A 24,254-nucleotide genomic window follows, 5' to 3' on the forward strand; every position below is an offset into this window, starting at 1 on the left:
GCATCTCATGAAGGGCACATCAGTGTCACCGATTAATGCAACAGCATGGACACATACGACAAAACGCTAAGCCCCAAGTACTGTATATCTGTTCACTTAATTTTACTTTAGAGTTGGTGTTTTGCGTTTTCATTTTTTTCCCAGCCTTTATGTTCTATACATTAAAACCGGGATGAAATGCATATACACCTTTTACCTTTAGCAATGCCACTCTGAAACAGAACTGGAGGCCACAAAATAAGCAGGCTGCAGCATCTCCATATGACGTCTGTGAACCACAGTGCAATATGAACGCTGCCGTTTTGTTTAGTGTGTTTTACACTTCTTTTACTACAGAAACACTTTTATCAGAGTTTAACATTTTGTACTACAATATAAGAAATGCTTCAAATCAGAGGTAATCGACACAAAACAATTGCATATGGCGTTCGTATTGGTTAACAAAAATAGAGAATACCTCCGATAAAAAAAAAAACCTGGTAACTTTTGGCAAAATTCAGTAAATACCAAAAAAGCAGAAAATTATTTATAGTATAAAAAACACACAATTTGAGGGGTTTTGTGCGTGACCATTTTAGTGCTTCCAAAACACTACTATTGCATTTAATAATGGTCACTGTTGTTTGAATTCATATTAGATATTTCTTATTATAAATGTGAAATAGGTAATTAACTAAAATTATAGGCTAAAGCTGTAAAATTTTGGGCATTATTGAAATCCCTGCTCTCTGATTGGTTAAAATTCCAGGCATTATTCATTCAGTAGTGCCCAGAATTATTGGCAGCTTGCAAAGTGTTTATTTCTAGCCAATCAGCTTTTCTATTGTCAGAACAGTTCTGAGACAGGGCAGGGGATTGGTCAGGAGGCAGGAACAGCTCTCAGACAGGGCAGGCGATTGGGCAGGAAGAAGCAGCCAGGCAGTGACTCCTCCCTATCTCTCCATGAATACAGCTCCACAAACACAGTTGATTGAGGAGGGGGGAGAGTGTGTTTTTAGCTGCAAAGTAAGTGTCTGTCTGCAGAATTTGTTTGTAGCTGCAGTTTCTGTCTATCTAGTGTGTGTCTGCTGCAGAGAGTGTGTGTGTGTGTCTGCTGCAGAGTGTGTGTGTGTGTGTGTATGTGTGTGTCTGCTGCAGAGTGTGTGTGTGTGTGTGTGTGTCTGCTGCAGAGTGTGTGTGTGTGTGTGTGTGTGTGTGTCTGCTGCAGTGTGTGTGTGTGTGTGTGTGTATGTCTGCTGCAAAGTGTGTGTGTGTATGTCTGCTGCAGTGTGTGTGTGTCTGCTGCAGTGTGTGTGTGTGTCTGCTGCAGTGTGTGTGTCTGCTGCAGTCTGTGTGTGTGTGTGTGTGTGTGTGTGTGTCTGCTGCAGTGTGTGTGTGTCTGCTGCAGAGTGTGTGTGTGTCTGCTGCAGAGTGTGTGTGTCTGCTGCAGAGTGTGTGTCTGCTGCAGAGTGTGTGTGTCTGCTGCAGAGTGTGTGTGTCTGCTGCAGAGTGTGTTTGTGTCTGCTGCAGTGTGTGTGTGTGTCTGCTGCAGAGTGTGTGTGTCTGCTGCAGAGTGTGTGTGTGTGTGTCTGCTGCAGAGTGTGTGTGTGTGTGTGTATGTCTGCTGCAGTGTGTGTCTGCTGCAGTGTGTGTGTGTGTCTGCTGCAGTCTGTGTGTGTGTGTGTCTGCTGCAGTCTGTGTGTGTGTGTGTGTGTGTGTGTCTGCTGCAGTCTGTGTGTGTGTGTGTGTGTCTGCTGCAGTCTGTGTGTGTGTGTGTCTGCTGCAGTCTGTGTGTGCGTGTGTCTGCTGCAGTCTGTGTGTGCGTGTGTCTGCTGCAGTCTGTGTGTGCGTGTGTCTGCTGCAGAGTGTGTGCGTGTGTCTGCTGCAGAGTGTGTTCGTGCGTCTGCTGCAGAGTTTGTGCGCGCGTCTGCTGCAGAGTGTGTGCGCGCGTCTGCTGCAGAGTTTGTGCGCGCGTCTGCTGCAGAGTTTGTGCGCGCGTCTGCTGCAGAGTTTGTGCGCGCGTCTGCTGCAGAGTTTGTGCGCGCGTCTGCTGCAGAGTGTGTGCGCGCGTCTGCTGCAGAGTGTGTGCGCGCGTCTGCTGCAGAGTGTGTGCGCGCGTCTGCTGCAGAGTTTGTGCGCGCGTCTGCTGCAGAGTTTGTGCGCGCGTCTGCTGCAGAGTTTGTGCGTGCGTCTGCTGCAGAGTTTGTGCGCGCGTCTGCTGCAGAGTTTGTGCGCGCGTCTGCTGCAGAGTGTGTGCGTGTGTCTGCTGCAGAGTGTGTGCGCGTGTCTGCTGCAGAGGGTGTGCGTGTCTGCTGCAGAGTGTGTGTGTGTGTCTGCTGCAGAGTGTGTGCGTGTGTCTGCTGCAGAGTTTGTGCGTGTGTCTGCTGCAGTTTGTGCGCGTGTCTGCTGCAGAGTGTGTGCGCGTCTCTGCTGCAGAGTTTGTGCGCGTCTCTGCTGCAGAGTGTGTGCGCGTCTCTGCTGCAGAGTGTGTGCGCGTCTCTGCTGCAGAGTGTGTGCGCGTGTCTGCTGCAGAGTTTGTGCCCGTGTCTGCTGCAGAGTTTGTGCGCGTGTCTGCTGCAGAGTTTGTGCGCGTGTCTGCTGCAGAGTTTGTGCGCGTGTCTGCTGCAGAGTGTGCGCGTGTCTGCTGCAGTGTGTGCGCGTGTCTGCTGCAGTGTGTGCGCGTGTCTGCTGCAGAGTGTGTGCGCGTGTCTGCTGCAGTGTGTGCGCGTGTCTGCTGCAGAGTGTGTGCGCGTGTCTGCTGCAGAGTGTGTGCGCGTGTCTGCTGCAGAGTGTGTGTGTCTGCTGCAGAGTGTGTGCGCGTCTCTGCTGCAGTGTGGGCGCGTGTCTGCTGCAGAGTGTCTGCGCGTCTCTGCTGCAGAGTGTGTGCGCGTCTGCTGCAGTCTGTGTGTGTGTGTGTGTCTGCTGCAGTCTGTGTGTGTGTGTGTGTGTCTGCTGCAGTCTGTGTGTGTGTGTGTGTGTGTGTCTGCTGCAGTCTGTGTGTGTGTGTGTCTGCTGCAGTCTGTGTGTGTGTGTGTGTCTGCTGCAGTCTGTGTGTGTGTCTGCTGCAGTCTGTGTGTGTGTGTGTCTGCTGCAGTCTGTGTGTGTGTGTGTGTCTGCTGCAGTCTGTGTGTGTGTGTGTCTGCTGCAGTCTGTGTGTGTGTGTGTCTGCTGCAGTCTGTGTGTGCGTGTGTCTGCTGCAGAGTGTGTGCGTGTGTCTGCTGCAGTGTGTGCGTGTGTCTGCTGCAGAGTGTGTGCGTGTGTCTGCTGCAGAGTTTGTGCGCGCGTCTGCTGCAGAGTGTGTGCGTGCGTCTGCTGCAGAGTTTGTGCGCGCGTCTGCTGCAGAGTTTGTGCGCGCGTCTGCTGCAGAGTGTGTGCGCGCGTCTGCTGCAGAGTGTGTGCGTGCGTCTGCTGCAGAGTGTGTGCGTGCGTCTGCTGCAGAGTTTGTGCGTGCGTCTGCTGCAGAGTTTGTGCGCGCGTCTGCTGCAGAGTTTGTGCGCGCGTCTGCTGCAGTTTGTGCGTGCGTCTGCTGCAGAGTTTGTGCGCGCGTCTGCTGCAGAGTTTGTGCGCGCGTCTGCTGCAGAGTGTGTGCGTGTGTCTGCTGCAGAGTGTGTGCGCGTGTCTGCTGCAGAGGGTGTGCGTGTCTGCTGCAGAGTGTGTGTGTGTGTCTGCTGCAGAGTGTGTGCGTGTGTCTGCTGCAGAGTTTGTGCGTGTGTCTGCTGCAGTTTGTGCGCGTGTCTGCTGCAGAGTGTGTGCGCGTCTCTGCTGCAGAGTTTGTGCGCGTCTCTGCTGCAGAGTGTGTGCGCGTCTCTGCTGCAGAGTGTGTGCGCGTCTCTGCTGCAGAGTGTGTGCGCGTGTCTGCTGCAGAGTTTGTGCGCGTGTCTGCTGCAGAGTTTGTGCGCGTGTCTGCTGCAGAGTTTGTGCGCGTGTCTGCTGCAGAGTGTGTGCGCGTGTCTGCTGCAGAGTGTGCGCGTGTCTGCTGCAGTGTGTGCGCGCGTCTGCTGCACTGTGTGCGCGTGTCTGCTGCAGAGTGTGTGCGCGTGTCTGCTGCAGTGTGTGCGCGTGTCTGCTGCAGAGTGTGTGCGCGTGTCTGCTGCAGAGTGTGTGCGCGTGTCTGCTGCAGAGTGTGTGTGTCTGCTGCAGAGTGTGTGCGCGTCTCTGCTGCAGAGTGTCTGCGCGTCTCTGCTGCAGTGTGTGCGCGTCTGCTGCAGTCTGTGTGTGTGTGTGTCTGCTGCAGTCTGTGTGTGTGTGTGTGTGTCTGCTGCAGTCTGTGTGTGTGTGTGTGTGTGTGTGTGTGTGTCTGCTGCAGTCTGTGTGTGTGTGTGTCTGCTGCAGTCTGTGTGTGTGTGTGTCTGCTGCAGTCTGTGTGTGTGTCTGCTGCAGTCTGTGTGTGTGTGTGTCTGCTGCAGTCTGTGTGTGTGTGTGTGTGTGTGTCTGCTGCAGTCTGTGTGTGTGTGTGTCTGCTGCAGTCTGTGTGTGTGTGTGTCTGCTGCAGTCTGTGTGTGCGTGTGTCTGCTGCAGAGTGTGTGCGTGTGTCTGCTGCAGTGTGTGCGTGTGTCTGCTGCAGAGTGTGTGCGTGTGTCTGCTGCAGAGTTTGTGCGCGCGTCTGCTGCAGAGTGTGTGCGTGCGTCTGCTGCAGAGTTTGTGCGCGCGTCTGCTGCAGAGTTTGTGCGCGCGTCTGCTGCAGAGTGTGTGCGCGCGTCTGCTGCAGAGTGTGTGCGTGCGTCTGCTGCAGAGTGTGTGCGTGCGTCTGCTGCAGAGTTTGTGCGTGCGTCTGCTGCAGAGTTTGTGCGTGCGTCTGCTGCAGAGTTTGTGCGTGCGTCTGCTGCAGAGTTTGTGCGTGCGTCTGCTGCAGAGTTTGTGCGTGCGTCTGCTGCAGAGTTTGTGCGCGCGTCTGCTGCAGAGTTTGTGCGCGTGTCTGCTGCAGAGTGTGTGCGCGTGTCTGCTGCAGAGTGTGTGCGCGTGTCTGCTGCAGAGTGTGTGCGCGTGTCTGCTGCAGAGGGTGTGCGTGTGTCTGCTGCAGAGGGTGTGCGTGTGTCTGCTGCAGAGTGTGTGCGTGTGTCTGCTGCAGAGTTTGTGCGTGTGTCTGCTGCAGTTTGTGCGCGTGTCTGCTGCAGAGTGTGTGCGCGTCTCTGCTGCAGAGTGTGTGCGCGTCTCTGCTGCAGAGTGTGTGCGCGTCTCTGCTGCAGAGTGTGTGCGCGTCTCTGCTGCAGAGTGTGTGCGCGTCTCTGCTGCAGAGTGTGTGCGCGTGTCTGCTGCAGAGTTTGTGCGCGTGTCTGCTGCAGAGTTTGTGCGCGTGTCTGCTGCAGAGTTTGTGCGCGTGTCTGCTGCAGTTTGTGCGCGTGTCTGCTGCAGAGTGTGCGCGTGTCTGCTGCAGTGTGTGCGCGTGTCTGCTGCAGTGTGTGCGCGTGTCTGCTGCAGAGTGTGTGCGCGTGTCTGCTGCAGTGTGTGCGCGTGTCTGCTGCAGAGTGTGTGCGCGTGTCTGCTGCAGAGTGTGTGCGCGTGTCTGCTGCAGTGTGTGTGTCTGCTGCAGAGTGTGTGCGCGTCTCTGCTGCAGTGTGTGCGCGTGTCTGCTGCAGAGTGTCTGCGCGTCTCTGCTGCAGAGTGTGTGCGCGTCTCTGCTGCAGAGTGTGTGCGCGTCTCTGCTGCAGAGTGTGTGCGCGTGTCTGCTGCAGAGTGTGTGCGCGTGTCTGCTGCAGAGTGTGTGCGCGTGTCTGCTGCAGAGTGTGTGCGCGTGTCTGCTGCAGAGTGTGTGCGCGTGTCTGCTGCAGAGTGTGTGCGCGTGTCTGCTGCAGAGTGTGTGCGCGTGTCTGCTGCAGAGTGTGTGCGCGTGTCTGCTGCAGAGTGTGTGCGCGTGTCTGCTGCAGAGTGTGTGCGCGTGTCTGCTGCAGAGTGTGTGCGCGTGTCTGCTGCAGAGTGTGTGCGCGTGTCTGCTGCAGAGTGTGTGCGCGTCTCTGCTGCAGAGTGTGTGCGCGTGTCTGCTGCAGAGTGTGTGCGTGTCTGCTGCAGAGAGTGTGCGCGTCTGCTGCAGAGTGTGTGCGCGTCTGCTGCAGAGTGTGTGCGCGTGTCTGCTGCAGTGTGTGCGTGTCTGCTGCAGAGTGTGCGTGTCTGCTGCAGTGTGTGCGTGTCTGCTGCAGAGTGTGTGCGTGTCTGCTGCAGAGTGTGCGTGTCTGCTGCAGAGTGTGCGTGTCTGCTGCAGTGTGTTTGCGTGTCTGCTGCAGAGTGCGTGTGTGCGTGTGTCTGCAGCAGAGTGCGTGTGTGCGTGTGTCTGCTGCAGTGTGTGTGCGTGTGTCTGCTGCAGAGTGTGTGTGTCTGCTGCAGAGTGCGTGTGTCTGCTGCAGAGTGCGTGTGTCTGCTGCAGAGTGCGTGTGTCTGCTGCAGAGTGCATGTGTCTGCTGCAGAGTGCATGTGTCTGCTGCAGAGTGCATGTGTCTGCTGCAAAGTGCGTGTGTGCGTGTGTCTGCTGCAAAGTGCGTGTGTGCGTGTGTCTGCTGCAGAGTGTGTGTGCGTGTGTCTGCTGCAAAGTGCGTGTGTGCGTGTGCGCGTGTCTGCTGCAGAGTGTGTGCGTGTCTGCTGCAGAGTGTGTGTGCGTGTCTGCTGCAGAGTGTGTGTGTGTGTCTGCTGCAGAGTGTGTGCGTGTCTGCTGCAGATGTGTGCGTGTCTGCTGCAGAGTGTGTGCGCGTGTCTGCTGCAGAGTGTTCGTGTCTGCTGCAGAGTGTGCGTGTCTGCTGCAGTGTGCGTGTCTGCTGCAGTGTGCGTGTCTGCTGCAGTGTGCGTGTCTGCTGCAGTGTGCGTGTCTGCTGCAGTGTGCGTGTCTGCTGCAGTGTGCGTGTCTGCTGCAGAGTGTGCGTGTGTCTGCTGCAGAGTGTGCGTATGTCTGCTGCAGAGTGCATTTCTGCGTGTGTCTGCTGCAGAGTTTGTGCGTGGCTGCTGCAAAGTTTGTGCGTGGCTACTGCAGAGTTTGTGCGTGGCTGCTGCAGAGTTTGTGCGTGCTGCTGCAGTTTGTGTATGTGTCTGCTGCAGAGTTTGTGTGTGTGTCTGCTGCAGTTTGTGTGTGTGTCTGCTGCAGAGTTTGTGTGTGTGTATGTATGTGTGTCTGCTGTAGAGCTTGTATGTGTGTGGCTGCTGAGTTTGTGTGTGTGAAGCTGCAGCTTGTATGTGTGTAGAGCTGCAGTGTGCGTGGTAGCAGCATCAGAGTTTGGATGTAGCAACAGAGTGAGTGTAGCAGCAGTTTATGTGGTGTGTGTAGGTGTTTGTGTGTAGAGCTGCAGTGTGTTGTGTGTGTGTGTACACAGAGGGGGCGGCAGTTTGTGGATATAGATAGCTGCAGTGTAAGTGTATAAAGAGGTGCTTTAATGTATTTACCATTTTATTTTAATTAAAAAAAATCTATATAACTATACAAAAGTGTCTATTATTTATGAAAAAAGCCTACATTTAGCCTATAATAGTAATAATCCCCTCAGAACAGGGCATTATTAGCCAGTAATGCCCTGTTCTGAGGGGATTATTACTTAAATAAAGAAAGCTAATAACTTACACTGTAAATTGCACTTGATGAAAATGTTAACATTAAAAAAAGTCACACCGATGATACAGATAGCAATGAAAGCATATGTACACAAATAAGGAAAAATATGATGATAAACTGCAAACATTTTTAAATTATTAATAAAATATAATTATAATTTAAATGAGAAATATGTCAAAAGATAATACAATTTAATTTTGGTAAAGAAAAGCATACTTTGAATTGGCTACAAGTTGTCTTTCTGCCTTGAAAGGTATCTTATAGTACAAGGTAAATACAGGCGGTCCTCGGTTATCCGACGGAATCCGTCCCGCAAACTGCCGGTATAAAAGTAAAAACGTCATAACGTGAATCCAATGTTAATGAGCGGCGGCGAGCGGGGGATAATGCGTTCCGACGTTGGATACTGCGTTCTGACATTGGATCATTCTTTACGTGGAAGGCATTGTGATCCGTCGAATAATCAGTTCGTCGTCAAACGAAACGACTGATAGTGAGGACCACCTGTATGGGCCTTCATTTCTACTTCATAGCACTCAATGTTTTCACAGGATTACCTTACATATTTTTAACAACTTAGATGGTACTCAATTTGACACATTGATATGCTGATGAGATTGTTACAAATGTAGTCTAAGGAGGGTGATTTCAACACTAATGTACAGAGTACGTCAAAATGTAAGAGATGCTGGTTCGACTCCGTGCCAAATGTAGAAACAGAAGACAGATGAATACCACTTGACCCCACATAGTGACCCACTTAGATTTGTGTGCATTATTTCCACAACCCTTTCTTTTCCATCAAGATATTCCAACCCTTTCCCCTAAGCAAAGCATATATCTGTCTGAAATATGCTTCCTTCCTGCATTTTGGTAAAGGCCATTCCTAATCTTATGTTAATTATAGTTGCAACCACTCAAAAAGTTGAAAGCAACAAACAGTTAGGCCTGGGACATAGAGGAGCAAACAGCGCTGAGCCGCGCTCCTGCTCTGCCTCGCCTGCTCCAAAATGCTGCTTTTTCCTGTCCTTGCAGGCGAGGCAGTGAGCGCACTCAGGGGGCGGGGGCGTGTCAGGAGGCGGAGCGGGAGACGAGGCTAGTCCCTCGCTCCCATTGGATGTGAGCGGTCACGTGACCGCTCACATCGCTTCTCCGAGCAGCAAATTTGAAACCTGCCTGTCTCGGCAAAGTTTCTCAGCCTCCGCACGCATCAGCGCGCATGCGGAGGGAGAAACTATAGCCGCGCTGATGACAGATGCAGGGGCTTTGTGCATCTGCTCAGCGCGGCTCAGCCCGCCTCAGCGAGCTTAAAACTCACTATGTCCCAGTCCTTAAACATATAACAAGCATTGAAATCAAAATACTGCAAAATCATAACTTCCTGCAAGAGGACATGACAGCAATTTTATACTTTCATACTTAAAGGAAGAAGTCTCAGAAGTGTTACCTCTTGGTTCAGAAAAATAAAAATCTCTTAAAAACTAATTGCGGATTGCATTTCTAACAAAAGTAATACATTAATTACAAATAAGAAGCAAGGGTCACACATTTGAGTTATCCCTTCCTAGCCAATATACTACGAATGATACTTAAAATAGTATAATAATAAAGAATAAAGGAAAAATAAAGACATTATGTAGTGAACTTACTGAAAGACATCTGGACCAAAGACAGCAGCCAAAGCATTAGAGGGCCAAAGCTCTTCATGGTGTGATGCTACGTTAGCTAGAAATCTACACAGAAACTTAAGCAAGCTGTAATTAACAGGTGGAAGCTGCTGTAAGAGGTACTTTAATTTTCTTGCAAACTCATCTTCATTATTATAATCTAAAAAAAAATATATATAAAATATCATTGACACATGCAACATGCTAATAAAGTGCACACCTATAAATAAAGGCTATCATTTGATGTTGATTATGTCTATTAGTACAGTATTATGCGTTGCTGATCTATACAATGTTTAATGCTGATTTTTACATGCTCGTAACTTTGGAAATAATTATAATGATGTTACTTAAGAAGATCATTCCAAATTAAAAATCTATATTTCTGAGACAAAAGGAGGTAAAAAATTCATTCTGAGCAAAAAAAAAAAAAAAAAAAAAAGATTTAATATAACAAATAATATTTTTCCACAATGAAACACTTCTACCACATACACACAAAAAAGAGCTATGCAGAATTTCACCAAAACGGCAGTGTAATTGAACAAAAGCAAATCATAGGTAGAAAGATTTTCAAGTTGCAGATTTCTGATCTTAAACAGTTTGACATTAAAATTAAGGGCAGGCTACACTACAAATTAAAAAAAACTTGAATTAAAAAATTTTCATGTAAGGAAATACCTTTATGTGTTTAGTATATCAAGAAAAAACTAATATTTATTTAAAAAAATAAAATAAAAAAAAAAAAGCAGGCCAAGTACTAGCTTCAGACTAATATTGCTTGTTAATAGTGACATCAAACTTTGCAAAAACAATATTGCCGGCAGACTAACCCCAACCTTCCGACTCGGATTCATCCTGGGTCAGGTAGACTTTGTTATTGGAATTAGACATTGGACAATAACAGGTGTAAATATTATACGGTACATTTGGCATGACACAATTATTTCTAGAGATTGAAAAATCACTTGACCGTCTAGATAGGTGTTTTATGGTTTTTGACACTGGAAGAGACTGGGTTTGATGACGAATTCATTACAGGGATTAAGACTTTATATTGATGACCCTCAGCAAAAGTCAAGGTATTTGGTTTTCAGTCTAATTCTATACTCATATTCCACAAGAGGCCCTGGAACTGCCAGTTTCAATTCCTAATCAGGACAAAATAATTCATTTTAAATACAGTAGGGAGATAAAAAAAAAAAACAAAGTAAAGAAGACCATAGTGTGTAGGAGCACCTTAAGTGGTGGCTTAGCTGAGATACATTTAAAAAGGTAACACAAGGCTGCACAGCTGGGCCAACTAATATCCTGGCAACCAACACAAAACAATACAGGCATCCCCCGCATTAACGTACGCAATGGGACCGGAGCATGTATGTAAAGCGAAAATGTACTTAAAGTGAAGCACTACCTTTTTCCCACTTATCGATGCATGTACTGTACTGCAATCATCATATACGTGCATAACCGATGTAAATAATGCATTTGTAACAGGCTCTATAGTCTCCCCGCTTGCGCACAGCTTCGGTACAGGTAGGGAGCCGGTATTGCTGTTCAGGACGTGCTGACAGGCGCATGCGTGAGCTGCCGTTTGCCTATTGGGCGACATGTACTTACTCGCGAGTGTACTTAAAGTGAGTGTCCTTAAACCGGGGTATGCCTGTACTGAGTTCCCTCTTAGGCCACGATTATAGTGAGCGCGACAGCGCGTGCGATTTTGCACACTGCGCAAACAAAGTGCAGCAGCTCTATTGGGCCGGCCTTAGTGTACGAGGGCGCGATGAAGAGTGACCACGCGATGAAGAGCGACCGCGCGGCAGATTTGAAAAGACAATTTATTTTGTACTTTCGCACGACGGCCGCGTCACTTGAGCAGTTCAGCCAATGAGGGTGAACCAGCCTGGAGACGCGTCCGCTACGCTTCTGCCACGCCTCCATCTAAAGTGCACACATCGCTCGGGCAACCGGCGCACGCGACGCCATGCGCTCCGTCACACGCCTACTATAAACGCAGACTTACGCTGAGTCCATGCTCCCTGCTTGCTCGCTGAGGCGCGCTGAGGCTGAGGGAAAGCGGGTGCTTTCCCTGGCCTTGCGGTTGCTTAACGCACGCGCCGTCAGGGGGCGGGCCGGGGGCGGGCGCGTCACTGGACGGGGGCGGGCCAGTGACGTCACGGAGCTGGTTCGCCCTCATTGGGCGAACCGCTCACGTGACCGGCCTGTCGCGCGGCAGCGCATTTGAGCCCCTACTAAAGCCGCTCTAATAGCGGCTGTAGGGGCTCAGTGCTGAGCGGGACCGCGCCTCAGCACGCTTCCGCCAGCAAGCAGTAAACATGGCCGAGGCCTTAGCTGTGGCCAAGCAGTTGCTGATATTTGGACTTCTCTATGTATGTCCAGGGTCAAAGATTTTTTGACAATACTTCATATAAGTAGTTTTCTCTGTGTGCTGCCATGTTCAGGGTTGTGCATACCTGCTGCCAAACTGTTACTTCTTGTCATGTCATGTATGTACTCCTCGTGAGAGAGACCATTTTATAACAGCAAGAGGTGATGTTTGAAGAAAGTGTGATGATATGACATTTTTATTTAAGACTGTTTCTTAAGTAGTTGTAAAACAGATCTATGCTGCTAGATAATTTACATTGTATGTTATAATTATCTGTAAAGAATTAAATCTAAATGAAAATTGATTCTATGATGACTGGAACTTCCTGAACCATAAACATCCCCCAGAGTGGCAACATGGTTTTCACTTTTCTAAAATGTTTACCTGGAATATACTTTTTAAATACAGTAGTTAAAAATATAGAAAGATTTTTTTTTTTTTTTTAATACAAGGACAATACTTCCTTTCTTGTGATATAACCTGACTTTAAAGATCTTATTATTATTCTTGGGTAGCCTGATGGGGCTCCCCAAGAACTGCACCCCACTGCAAAGGACCAGCGTGCCAAGGGTTAACATTTGCTTGTTCTTTGTGGAACGTAAACCCCACCCATTGCAATGTTAATGAGCCATGAGGACACAAAGAGCGTTTGTTCACAGCTGCATTGCATCTCAGCCACCCACCCCAGTGTGCATCTGCGTTGCCCCAAAGGCGCACAGCCTTTGGCGCAGCTGAAGGGCAGCCAAAGGCTGTGAGCTATTTGCTACCGTTCGCTGATGTCTGGTGATGTTAAAGCTGGTCTATTTCAATATGAAACTCACAAATTCCTTTATCCCCTGTACCCAGTTTTCCAACTATCTGTCCGTGATTTCACTGTATAACCCTGTTCTTTTAATGTAACCATGTATATTTTATAACTCTATGCCCAGGACATACTTGGAAACGAGAGGTACCTCAATGTATTACTTCCTGGTTAAACATTTTTATAAATAAAAATAACAAGCTCCTGGATGTGCAAGACTATTCTTCCATTCTCGTCTCATCTTTGCACGGTCTGAAACACAAATCTCAGTTTGATTTTGCACTCGAGGCTGCCATTGTCTATGCCAGACTTTTCCTCTCTCACAAATCCAAAGGGTTAAGAATTCAGGGCCCCTCTTTTCCACCCAGTGCACATTTCAGCTTAATTTTATATCACCTTCTCTTTTATAATCATCCTTTGAGACTATAGCTGCCCGACTGCTCTCCTTGCTGGTTTCTGTCTTATATCTTATTTCGCTCTCTATAGGCTCTCCTTCATCTTTCGCTCTGTGAGCATCTTGCTTCCAACCTCTTCTGGCCTGCAGCAATGTACTGGCTCTAGTATCCGTAAGGATGGCCATTTTCTGAACATTTTATTTAAGAAGTGTTGTCTTTCTAACGTTTCCCTTTCTAGTCAACATGTCATTTAATTTGTCATCTCAGTTATTTCTCTACACCTCATTCTGTCACCTGATGTACTTGATATTTTGTTCCAATTGACCTCCCAGCTCACCTATCTTAAACATAAAAATAGAAATATAGAATTTGACAGTATAAAATAATCATCCTGTCCACCTAATCTACCCATTTTCCTATCTGTTGTAATACCTCAGGTCCTATTTGATCATTGGCTTTGTTCCAAATTTAGGATAGCCGTAGGCCGCGGCCCCAGTACCTAGGCGTGCTCTGTGCATTCAAGCTCCGCCCCACCCAGTCAGTCCGGTCCCAGTTACTACCCTGTCGCACACATTTCCCCAGCGGTGCGTGACACTTTTCCACTGAGACAGGGGAATTTAAGCTCAGAGTTTGTGACAGAGGCGTGGCCACACCCCCGCCGGCGGTTCAGCCAATGAGGGCGAACCAGCCACGTGAGGTCATGCCCACGCCCCTGCAAACCCCGCCGCCACGCCCCTTCCCAAACTCTTCCTCTGACACAGGACCGCAGATCGCGGTGCAGCTTTGTGCACGCGCCGCCCCCCCCCGCCGGGCGCACATGCTCCAGTACTGACTGGGACCGCAGCCTTAGGTCTATCTAAAGCAGTTCTTTAACTCTCTTAATGTATTAGGCTGCGCTTATAGTGCCCGCGAAGGCGACGGCACTCGAAAACAAAACAATTGACTCCGTCGCCAGCGCTTATAGTAAGCGCGACGGAGCAACGGAGCATCTGGACAATTGGTAGTGGGTCTATTTGATTTTTTAGACAGTCGCCACATGTGACTGTCTCTAAACCAATCAAATTGCGCGGCGCGCCCCCTTTGTGACGTCACTGGCGACCGTCGCTAAAAAACAAATTACAACTAAGTCATCGGTCGTGTCGCCATCACTATAAGCGCGGCCTTACACCCTACCACGTTATCCCTTGAATCCACCACCTTTTTTATGAAATATTACTTCCTCACACATGGCCTTAGCTTGCCACCCTCTTGTTCTATCACTTCTTTCTCTGTAAAATGCTTCTCCTGCACTTTGTTGAAACCTTTTATGTATTTGAATGTTCAACCATATCTCCCCTCTCACTCTTAATTTCTGACTAATCATGTCAGTATTTATGCCCTCTGCAATCTCACTTGGATTGTTTGTTTTAATCTAATACAGGAGAAGGCTCTATTACTCTGACTCTCTGTCTCTTACACTACCTCTTACCCACTTGATTCCATGTCTTCTCACCTCCTTTAATGGCTGCAATTACGGGACCCATTGTCCCATGTCTATACCAAGATCTTCAACTCTACTTCCCCTTCTATTGCCTTGCCTCATATTTCTTGAGCATCTTGCTTACACTTGCATGCTTATTGTCTCAACTCACTCTCTACTTGAACCTCTGCAATATTGTTTCCATCCTGCTCACTCTACAGGAATAGTCCGTATTGAAGTAGTTAATGATCTCCATGCTTCCAAATGTAAAGGCCACTATTCTGCACTAATACTCCTTGATCTCTTCTCTACTGCTTCTGATAATGTTAATCACCCTTCCCACTGATTTTCACCATGCTACCTTCCTATCTTCAAGTCTCAGGTGAAAAGAATTCCCTCTAGGTTGGAAGCATGGGGTCTCCAGAGCTGAACCGCATTCGTTTTAGCTTCATGGACCCCCTGCTTCCAGAGAAATTTGCCACAATAGGTGCTGAAGGTGCTCCATGGAGGTTTTATTCCCCATGCCATGCTGGCCAATAGGAAGCCGCTATGGATGACATTGCGGCTTCCTATTGGCTCCCTTGCCACGAGTGGGATTTAAACCTCCATATTCTTCACCCAGCCGGGCATGCTACCGACAGCACCCACCCAACAGAGTTAAGTATCTCAGGAAGAAGAGAGTCCGAAACAGAAATTAACACTGTTCACCCTCAGAGAACCCCTGCTTCACAGCAAAAAGAAAAAAATACAGCACTGCTTTTAATATGAGCATTCAAATAGCATGGCAACACTAATAAATAAAGCTTGTTATGAAAAAAAGTCACCCACATTCATGTATCAAAATGCTTATTACTCATATGTATTCCTACTGTTTCTGCATATTTGCTATCATCCCAATATATAGTGCTATATTTCTGACAAGAATTCACTTTGCCTAATTTTTATTCCTCTTATCCCTGATTGTATATGCAACTGTCTGATATTTTAAATAGTCCATATTGTTGCATTGTAAATTAATGCATACATATTTGGTACTTTCTAAAGATAAATAGTGGTGAGTGTCCTTGTTTTCTGCCGAAAGGGGCATACAAATAAAGGTTAATACTGTAATAAATCATCATTCAAAATAACAATTACTGTAAAACCATAAACAATGTAAGTTAAAAGACTGCATAAGAAAATACTTTTTTGTTTTGTTTTCTTGGTAAATTGGGAAAATAAAATGGGGTAGAAGTGTATTGCTTTAAATAACAATTTTCTCACACTACTAGTAATCAATATCCAACCATCCACATCTATTTACATACGAATATGGAAACAATAGTGTTGTGTCTATAATACTATTCAATAGCATAGAGTTACCTTGAGAAAGCTGCATAAAGTGAATATGAAGGCTGTAAAGAATCACAGGTTGTGGAAGTTCTTGAAGAAAATATCTGAGCAGACTTATAGCAGAGGGCACATCTGCTTCTTTGACCAGGTCGACCTCTTCTCCATTATCATATCTTTGTCTGAGCCACTCTACTGTCTCTGCATTCCCATTAACTTGAAAAAGTCCATCTTGCTCGAGTCCTCCTAAATGGTTCAAAATGTAATGCAAGTATATATACAAATTACACAAGACAAAACCAAACAGCAACCAATCTTCAGAGTAGACAAAGTAATTTGATATGGCAAGAATTCCAATACAGCAAGAAAATAATATATTCTCACAAGTGCATAAATGTGTAGAAATCTAATGAAAATTAGATACAACCCCTACTGTATGTGGTACTATTCTCTGATGTAGTAAATATCGCTAACAGGACGAGACAGGGCTGCCCCCTCTCTCTTCTCTTGTTCACGCTTTCTATAGAGCCCCCGGCCTCCTCCATTAGGCTAAAACCCAGTATTTCTGGGAATATCAGTAACAAATTGTCCTTGTTCACGGGCGATGTTCTGCTGATCATCTCCAAACTGCTTACCTCCCTCCCAAACCTGTTTCAGACTCTCACCCAATTTCACACGATTTCTGTTTTCAAAATCAATCAAACCAAATTGCTGGCTTTGAACATTAATCTACCGGTGAACCAAGTTAAACTTTGATTTTTCATAGCAAAAAGACTCCCCCCTCCACCTGGGGATTAATCTCACAAGATGTTATGAGCCCCTTTATAAAGATAGCTATGCCAGATTGTTGACTCCTGAAGGTCACATAAGAAACTTGGAACAAGTACTGAATATCGTGGATTGGCAGAATAGCTGCGTTCAAAATTAACCTGCAACCCAGGCTGATGCACTTGTTCCGTACTCTCCCGTTACCAGTGGCGAACAGCGACCCAAGTGATATCCAGACACGCATATCCAGATTTATATGTAAAGGCAGAAGGTAGATTGTAGGCCAGATCCTCCAGATGCCCTCTACTAAGTGAGGCAGCGCTTCCAAATTTAATAAAATACCCACGAACATCTCAGAAGGCCCAGTTGCCTCTCTGGAACTCTAACAAGATAGGATGGGACGACATTGAGAATGCTTTAAGCTCCCCAGCTAGCATTATCTCTCTTATGTGGCTGGATAAGGCTGATAGGTTGGATAGTACCAAGATGTCACAGTCCCTTCCCATTATTAAGCACTTTATCTCTGGGACCATCTCAGATTCAAATATCAGCTCTCCTCCAAGAGCTCGGGAATGACCCCTCTGTTTCAAAACCCTACATTTGTTCCGGGGTGGGGCCTGCCATCGTTCCAGGCTTGGAAGGCAGTTATCACTTGTGTACAGGACAGCTGCCAGTGGCAGACATGTTCAGGTATCTGCAAGTCAAACATTTTGTCATGACTATACACTCCACTTTGTCACTGGCCATTACCGCCTATTTTGAAGACCTATTTGACTCATGATATAATGAAAATAGGTTGATATCCTTCATTTATCAGCTTCTTCTGAACACGACACCGGAGGTCAAATGCCCATATATGCTAAATAAAGTGAGAAGCCAAGTTGGGGGAAACCATAGAGGTGCAGGATTGACATGACATTTGCAAGGCAGCAGCGTTGAGCTCCATCTGTACGGCGGTGAAAAAAATGTTGGCACCAAGTTAAGCCCATAACCTTAGCTCTTACCCTAAAAAACTCTAATCTTTACCCTCAGTACTAACGCTACCCCATACCATAAAAACCCTTACCCTAAGCCTTTTATCCTAATCCCCTTACACTAATCCTCCCCTAAAAATTGAACCTCTTACCCCAATTCCCTACCCAAAAAAACCTACCCCTTAACTTACAGGCAGAGCTGCTGCAGCAAAGGGTCCCTCAGCGGCCAAACGTCTGCGATGACTGCGATGACTGTCGCGGTGGGATGGCTGCGTGAAATGTCCGATTCCGCTGACCCGGAACCTTTGTTGTTTCTCTTGGGGGGACCGCCTACTAGTCTGCCCAGAACCCCCTAAAAATTACTGCCTTACATTTTTCTCGCAGCATGTATAGCAGGCTGTATACCAATTGCTTGGTTAAAGAGACTAAGATACCAATGGACAAAATAACGGGATACTTAAGAGAAAAAGCTCCTAAATGTATCAGAAACTGGGGGCCTTGATTGACACAGGTAGGGTGGGTTACAACCCGAATCAGGCCCTGCCCTTTCCACTTCCCCCCCTCCCCCACCTCTCTCTCCTTTTGATTTTTTCCCTATCTCTTCTTTTTTGTCTTCCCCCTTTTCATCTTTTCATGCGATTTCATGTTTCAAAGTATAGTAGGCTAATGTGTACATTGAAATCATGCTGAGATGTGTAAATATTGTAGCTTATGTCTTTTCCCCTTCTTATTTCTGTACCCCATAAAAATCTGTAAAATTAACAGTTGAAAACAAATACACCCCTAATTTCATTGGTATCGTAGCGACTGGGCTGGATTTCTAGCAGAGCAGAAATCAAGTGGCCAATCAAAACTACTTGCTACCAAAAACCATTATTCAAATAACACCACAAAGATGCTGAAAGAAATGGCATATTGCACGAAAGAACAGAAATCCTTTCCCACAATTAAGTACTCTATGCTTCAATGACAGCCTACAGGAAAAGAAAATAATTGTAAACAAAATTGTCTTTCTTAGGTGTCTTCCCGTGGCAAAATGCATGCTACACGATATAACGTAGCAAAAGCAACAGGAAGGCTTAGCTAACAATTGCAACCCTAAACCCTCCCCACCCCCCCATGTCTGTTTTTGAGCATAAAAACACATTTACCTTATTGGACCTTTATGTATGTATTTGCAGATGTCCAATTGGCTGCTTTATAAATCTTGCCAAATTTTCAAATGCACCAGATGATGAAGAGGGAAAGCACCGGATGATGCTTCTTCTCTTCAATGTTCCCCATATAAAAAGGAGTATGAAACTTTTCTGATTGAATTCTACTTCTTAGTAAAGAATTGCAGGGCAGTGGACTGATCTGCACTCTATTTTGTAAAAAGGAGCAACATGAACTAAATACTGCTTTATTTTTAGAAAGCACCTACTATTGTGTCCATGCACAACAAAGACTGTATTTGTTAATTCTCCTTTTTGAAAATGTAATAATCTACAGCAGCTGTCAGACATGAAAGGGGTTAAGATCTGCTCGTCTGGCTAACAAGTTAATAATTTGACACACCCTGTCATGTTAATGCTTTTTAATGCACAGCTGTATTAACAAATTATTTTGCCGTATTATTATTAGACTGTAAGCTCCTCGGAGCAGGGACTCCTCTTCCATAATGTTACTTTTATGTCTCAAGCACTTATTCCCATGATATGTTATTTATATTATCTGTTATTTATTTGATTACCACGTGTATTACTACTGTGAAGCGCTATGTACTTAATGGCGCTATATAAATAAAGACATACAATACAATTGTTGGGGAGGTTATGAAGAGTCACCTGGTCTGGGTTAATAATCTGGGTAATAAAACAATTGAATAACATCCAGTTAGTTGAAAAGCAGAATATAATGTACAGATAGGCCAGAAGTTGACTGGGCATGACAATGTCTTTTCAAAGGCCGCTGTAAAATCTCTCTAGGTAGAGACTAAAGGTGACAAGAAGGTCACCATTCATTTCCCCACAGATTTACAAAATGTAAGAATCAAAATCTGATATAATTGTCAAGGATGCAAAATATGGCATAATAGCGTAGCAAACGTGAAAGGGTACTACCCCTGTGCATGTCGCAGATATCTGGTTACTACTACAAAAGTGATATTTACACCTTCGAGAGAATCATGCGAACACATTGATGCAGCTAGTATTATTCTGGGGGTTACGGGAAGAACGTTAAAAAGCTTCTCAAGCCCCCTTGCTCTGAAGTGAGGCCGCTGCTCCCTTGGTCTCTGCTCTGTTTGAACACATGATTCAACTACAGGACTGAAAGGTTTTTTTTTTTTTTTTGGAAGATTCGGCCATGGATGGATTCAGCTGCTTTAATGTAAGCTATCGCTGGATTTTCCCACAACCGTGGTTTTCCAGTCTCTCCCAGCAAACTGAGGTAACAAGTAAAGTTAGTTCGGCTACATTTGTAAACCTGTAAGGCTGCAGCCCCATTAACTACTGAAGCGCACGCCTCGGCGTGCGCTGTGCGATCAAGCCCCGCCACCCCAGTACCTCCGGTCCCAGTTCCTACCTTGTCGCGCACCTTTCCCCAGCGGTGCGCGACATGTTTTCAGGCAGGCAGTGGAATTTCAGTTCAGCGTTTGCGACGGAGGCGTGGCCACGCCCCCGCCGGCGGTTCAGCCAATGAGGGCGAACCAGCCGTGGGACGTCATGGCCACGCCCATGCAAACCCACCGCCATGCCCCCTCCCGTCGCAAACCTTCCCTCTCCCCTCAGACCGCGGTGTAGCGCTGTGCACGCACTGCCCCCCACCGGGCGCGCGTGCCACAGTGAAAACTGGGGACTCACCCTAAGGCTGGATTGTGAAAAAGCAACCCGTTAGTTCCGGTCATGCTCTCTTTTATACTTGTGCAACTAATGCACAGAGAGCTTAACATCCTATATGTCCATCAAACCAGCATAAAATGCAAACTCACATAAAAAAAAAGTGAAACAAGGGGATCCTATCACACATGCTACATACAGGTAGTCATGGTATATATTACATAGTTACATGTAATGAATGAGGTAGAAAAAAAAGACGTATGCCCATCAAGTTCAACCTATGTTGAATTTAGGTGACAGATACTTATCCTATATTTGTATTTACAGCATTTTGATCTGGAGGAAGGCAAAGAAAAAAAACCCAGTGAAACATTATTCAACGATGTCTCATAAGGAAAAAACATAAATCCGCTCCTGACTCCAAATAATGGCAATTAGAGTTCTCCCTGGATCAACATCCTTCCCATATTTACTTATTTGGTATTCCCTTATATCCATAAAAAGGCACTGCAAGAATGGAACAATTGAAAGTCCATAATAAGGTGCCTGGCCACACAAATATAGCAATACAAAAATAGAGAAGGTGACAGAACACAAAAATTGAAAAAGTCCCTGGTTTTTTTTGTTTTTTTTTACATCTTTGCTCTAAAGAATCTTACACAAATAGTGGTCTTTTTCAAAGCAGATATACATTTTTAATTTGTGCAAGAAAACATGCAGATACGTTTCTTGTCACTTGGTAGTAACAATCCACCGTGCCATATATAAGCCACCAGATACAATCATGATAAACGACATCCTCGACTAGGTGCCTGCCAAATGATTTCAGATTAAACCGGAAGTACGATGTGATACGCAGATGCTGTCTGCGAATCAACTATGCGTGATGATGTTATCCATTAAAAGTTGCGTTCTCTATTTTTCCATCTGGAACGCAAACAACATATACTTCATAACAAGAGAACAAACTCCGCCTAGGGAAACAGTAGATAAGTAAGAAAGAATATATCAAATATGCAGACATCAAAAAGTGACTCCTAAGAAATATAAGTGACTCGCAATATTAAACAAAGTGATAAACCTACAAATTATACATTAAACATTCTCCATAAAGGAGAATTACTTAAGATTTATACATATCACTACAGTACCCAACACAGAATATCCAATTCAGTAATAGGATATTAATTCAGAACCAAAAAGTCCCTCAAGATCTTGGCTAACCACTTGACAGTAGGCACAGTCATAGTTAACCATATCGCTAGAAATAGAATTTGTTTCTACAAAAATGGTCTGAAATCCATAATTTCATTCATACTGTACGCTTCGGTGATAAACAATCCAATTCATGAATCCATTTGGCCTCAAGAGCAGGTTCTCTCTAGCTCCTCCTCTCCTGAGAGGTGTTACATTTGATCAGTTGAAAACTTAATTGGCTAAGATTATGTTTAGCTTCTAAAAATTGCTTGGCCACTGAGGGATCTTTAGGAATAAGGTGTCTGATACGCCTGTCTAACAGAAAATCTATGTTCTGTCATTCTTTTCTTAATAGATCTAGTTGTTTTACCAACATATACTTTAGCACAAGGATACCATAGAAGGTAAACAACCAAGTTGTAATCAGGTGTCAAAAATGTTTAAATTACATAGTTCTTCACTGTTCTAGGGTGTTTAAAAGTAGCATCACTTATCACCGAGTTACAATGAAAGAAATTTAAGCAATGATAGGTTCCCAATTTGTGTGCACTCAAAAACTGTGTATTCAACCTCTTGAATGAGTCTGCTTTTACCAAATGATCCATAATGTTTCTACTCCTATTATAAGCAAATAAAGGAAGTTCCTTAAATACCTTAGACAGTATGACATCACTGGAAAAGATCCACCTATATCTCAAAATAGTGTCTCAAAAAAGTATAAGCTTTAATGAATTTAGCAACACTACTAACTAACTTATAGCATAGAAAAAAGCATTTGACCTAAAACTATCTGTGAGATAATAGTGCCTAACGCACTGCGTGTGATTCGGTGGTTAAAGAACAGATTGTATCCACTGCCTATGATCATTGTGCATTCTTTAAGTAGGCAATCTAACCATCCAGAGTTTTTTTGGCTCAATGCGATTACTGCAAAATGGTCTTTTTTCTCTTGTAATTTATATTAGATTCGTTCATTTAAAGATTTGTACCAAGACCTGCACCTACTGTTTGGACTTGATTCCTTATGGATATTGGGACTGGTATCATAATATCACGTTTTTGCACCGGGATTGATTTATTTATTGTTTAATGAATTTAGATATGAACGGAATCCTAGTATGTAAATCCCTACTGGACTCTCTTGGTCGCAGCAATTCATCTCTAGAAATATTCTGTGTTTTAGTCATATGTTTCTCAATCGTAATCTGATTGTAACCACTATTACTGAACCCAATAGCCATTTCATACAGATGTTTATCCAGAATTATAGGGTCAGAGACAATTTGCCTAACCCTTAGCAATTGTCTAAAATCTAGATTATTCAAAAGCTTTTTTGGATGAAAGCTACTAGAAAGCAAAAGGGTTCTGTATTTCCATCAATATCTTTCCAAAAGATGTCTGTAATCAAATGTGTTCCAACTTTGCTAACTCTAACATTCAAATAGTCTACCATCATAACTAACATTCATAGTGAATTTAATGGTGGAATGTCTCAGATTGAGATTATTAATAAAGATGACCAGGGACGCCATGCTACCCTGCCATATGAGATAAACATCATCGATGTATTTCTTCCAACACAGACAGTGCAGCATGAAGCTCCAGTCTCCATAAACAAAACATTTTTCAAAATGGACCATAAAAATCTTAGCATATTCCGGGGGCCACATTCAAGCCCATTGCTGCCCTTTGATTTTGTTGATAAAAGATATCTTCAAATCTAAAATAATTATTTGTCAGGAAGAGATGTACTGTAACAAATCCATTTGAAATGAAATAAGTTTAGACTCTCCTGTATCCTGTAATAGATTCTTCACAGCCTCCAAACCCTCCTCATGGGGAATTGAGGTGTAAAGACTCTAAACATCCTAAGTCACAAGTAAGGTATTTTCATTAATATATCCAAAATCCTGAATTATATTTAGAAATTGAGAAGTATCCCTGAGAAAAAAGGGTCCTTTCCACAAATGGTCTAAAAATCACATCAAGGTAGACCGCCAGTGGCTGTAAAATGGAATCAGTTCCAGTCTCTCCAATCTACCCGTAGGATCCAATGGATTCTTATGAATCTTCGGGAGTGTATATAACTCTGGTCAAACAGGACATTTTTTTAGTCAAAAAAAGATTTTTTAAAAAATCATTCTTTTTTTATTGGAAATATATAACAATGGATACAGAGTTGTCATGAGCACATGACTGAGATTGGTACAGAGAGTTTCCAATAATAATTTTAACAAATAGAAAGAGGGGGGGGGGTAGACAAACAGGTGGGGATGGAGAGGTGAGAGGGAGAGAAGGGGGAGGGAGAGGGAAGCCCTTACAACTTGGACCTAGGCCTGCCCCGGGGGTCGGGTTTCCAGCCACGGTTCCCAAGTTTTTTGGAACTGTGGCATTTTTTATGGAGCATCGCTGTGAGTTTTTTATGGAGCATCGCTCTCCAAAGTCAAGACTGTGTTGATCCTTTTGACAACTGTGCCTCTAGTTGGAGCTTTTATTTGCTTCCATGCCACTGCGGCTGAGCATCTGGCGGCTGTGAGAATCGAAGAGATCAGTCTGCCCATTGGCGTGGGGATATTTTCAATAGATGTACCGAGCACAAAGGTCCGAGGGTGTAAGGGGATCTTTAGTCCCGCGATCTCATGTATTAAGTCATGGACCAATATCTCTGAGTCTCTGGACATGACCACCAAATGTGGGCCATGTCTCCCTTTTGACCACATCTCCTCCAGCACAGGTCTGGTGTGCCGGGGAAGATCTGGCTCAGCCTAGTCAGGGTCAGGTACCACTGGAATAGAATTCTGTATATATTTTCTTTAGTGACTGTACAAATAGAGGTTTTCGTTGCCGATTCCCAAACATCCTTCCAGTCGTCTGTGTTAATTGTCAGATTTAAGTCCGCGGACCACTTCTGCATGTATTTATGGGTTGGGGGATCAACTCCAACCCCC

The 24,254-nt window shown here is 45.4% G+C and overlaps 1 protein-coding gene across 5 annotated transcripts in view; it reads right to left on the minus strand.

Moving 5' to 3' along the window:
- Positions 1–24,254, minus strand: part of FAM13B (family with sequence similarity 13 member B) — a 161,815-nt gene that overhangs the window by 105,479 nt on the left and 32,082 nt on the right. For 4 of the 5 annotated variants that reach the window (XM_075601594.1, XM_075601595.1, XM_075601591.1 and 1 more), the window contains 2 exons: positions 15,582–15,794; positions 9,157–9,334 (listed from right to left, as the gene is read on the minus strand). In XM_075601594.1, the coding sequence (XP_075457709.1) occupies positions 9,157–9,334; positions 15,582–15,794 (391 nt within the window). Of the gene's footprint in view, positions 1–9,156; positions 9,335–15,581; positions 15,795–24,254 lie in introns of those variants that run through there. The other variant, XM_075601596.1, reaches the window with a different exon arrangement.

The sequence above is a fragment of the Ascaphus truei genome, chromosome 5 (assembly GCF_040206685.1).
Source record: "Ascaphus truei isolate aAscTru1 chromosome 5, aAscTru1.hap1, whole genome shotgun sequence".
Taxonomy (NCBI): Eukaryota; Metazoa; Chordata; class Amphibia; order Anura; family Ascaphidae; genus Ascaphus; species Ascaphus truei.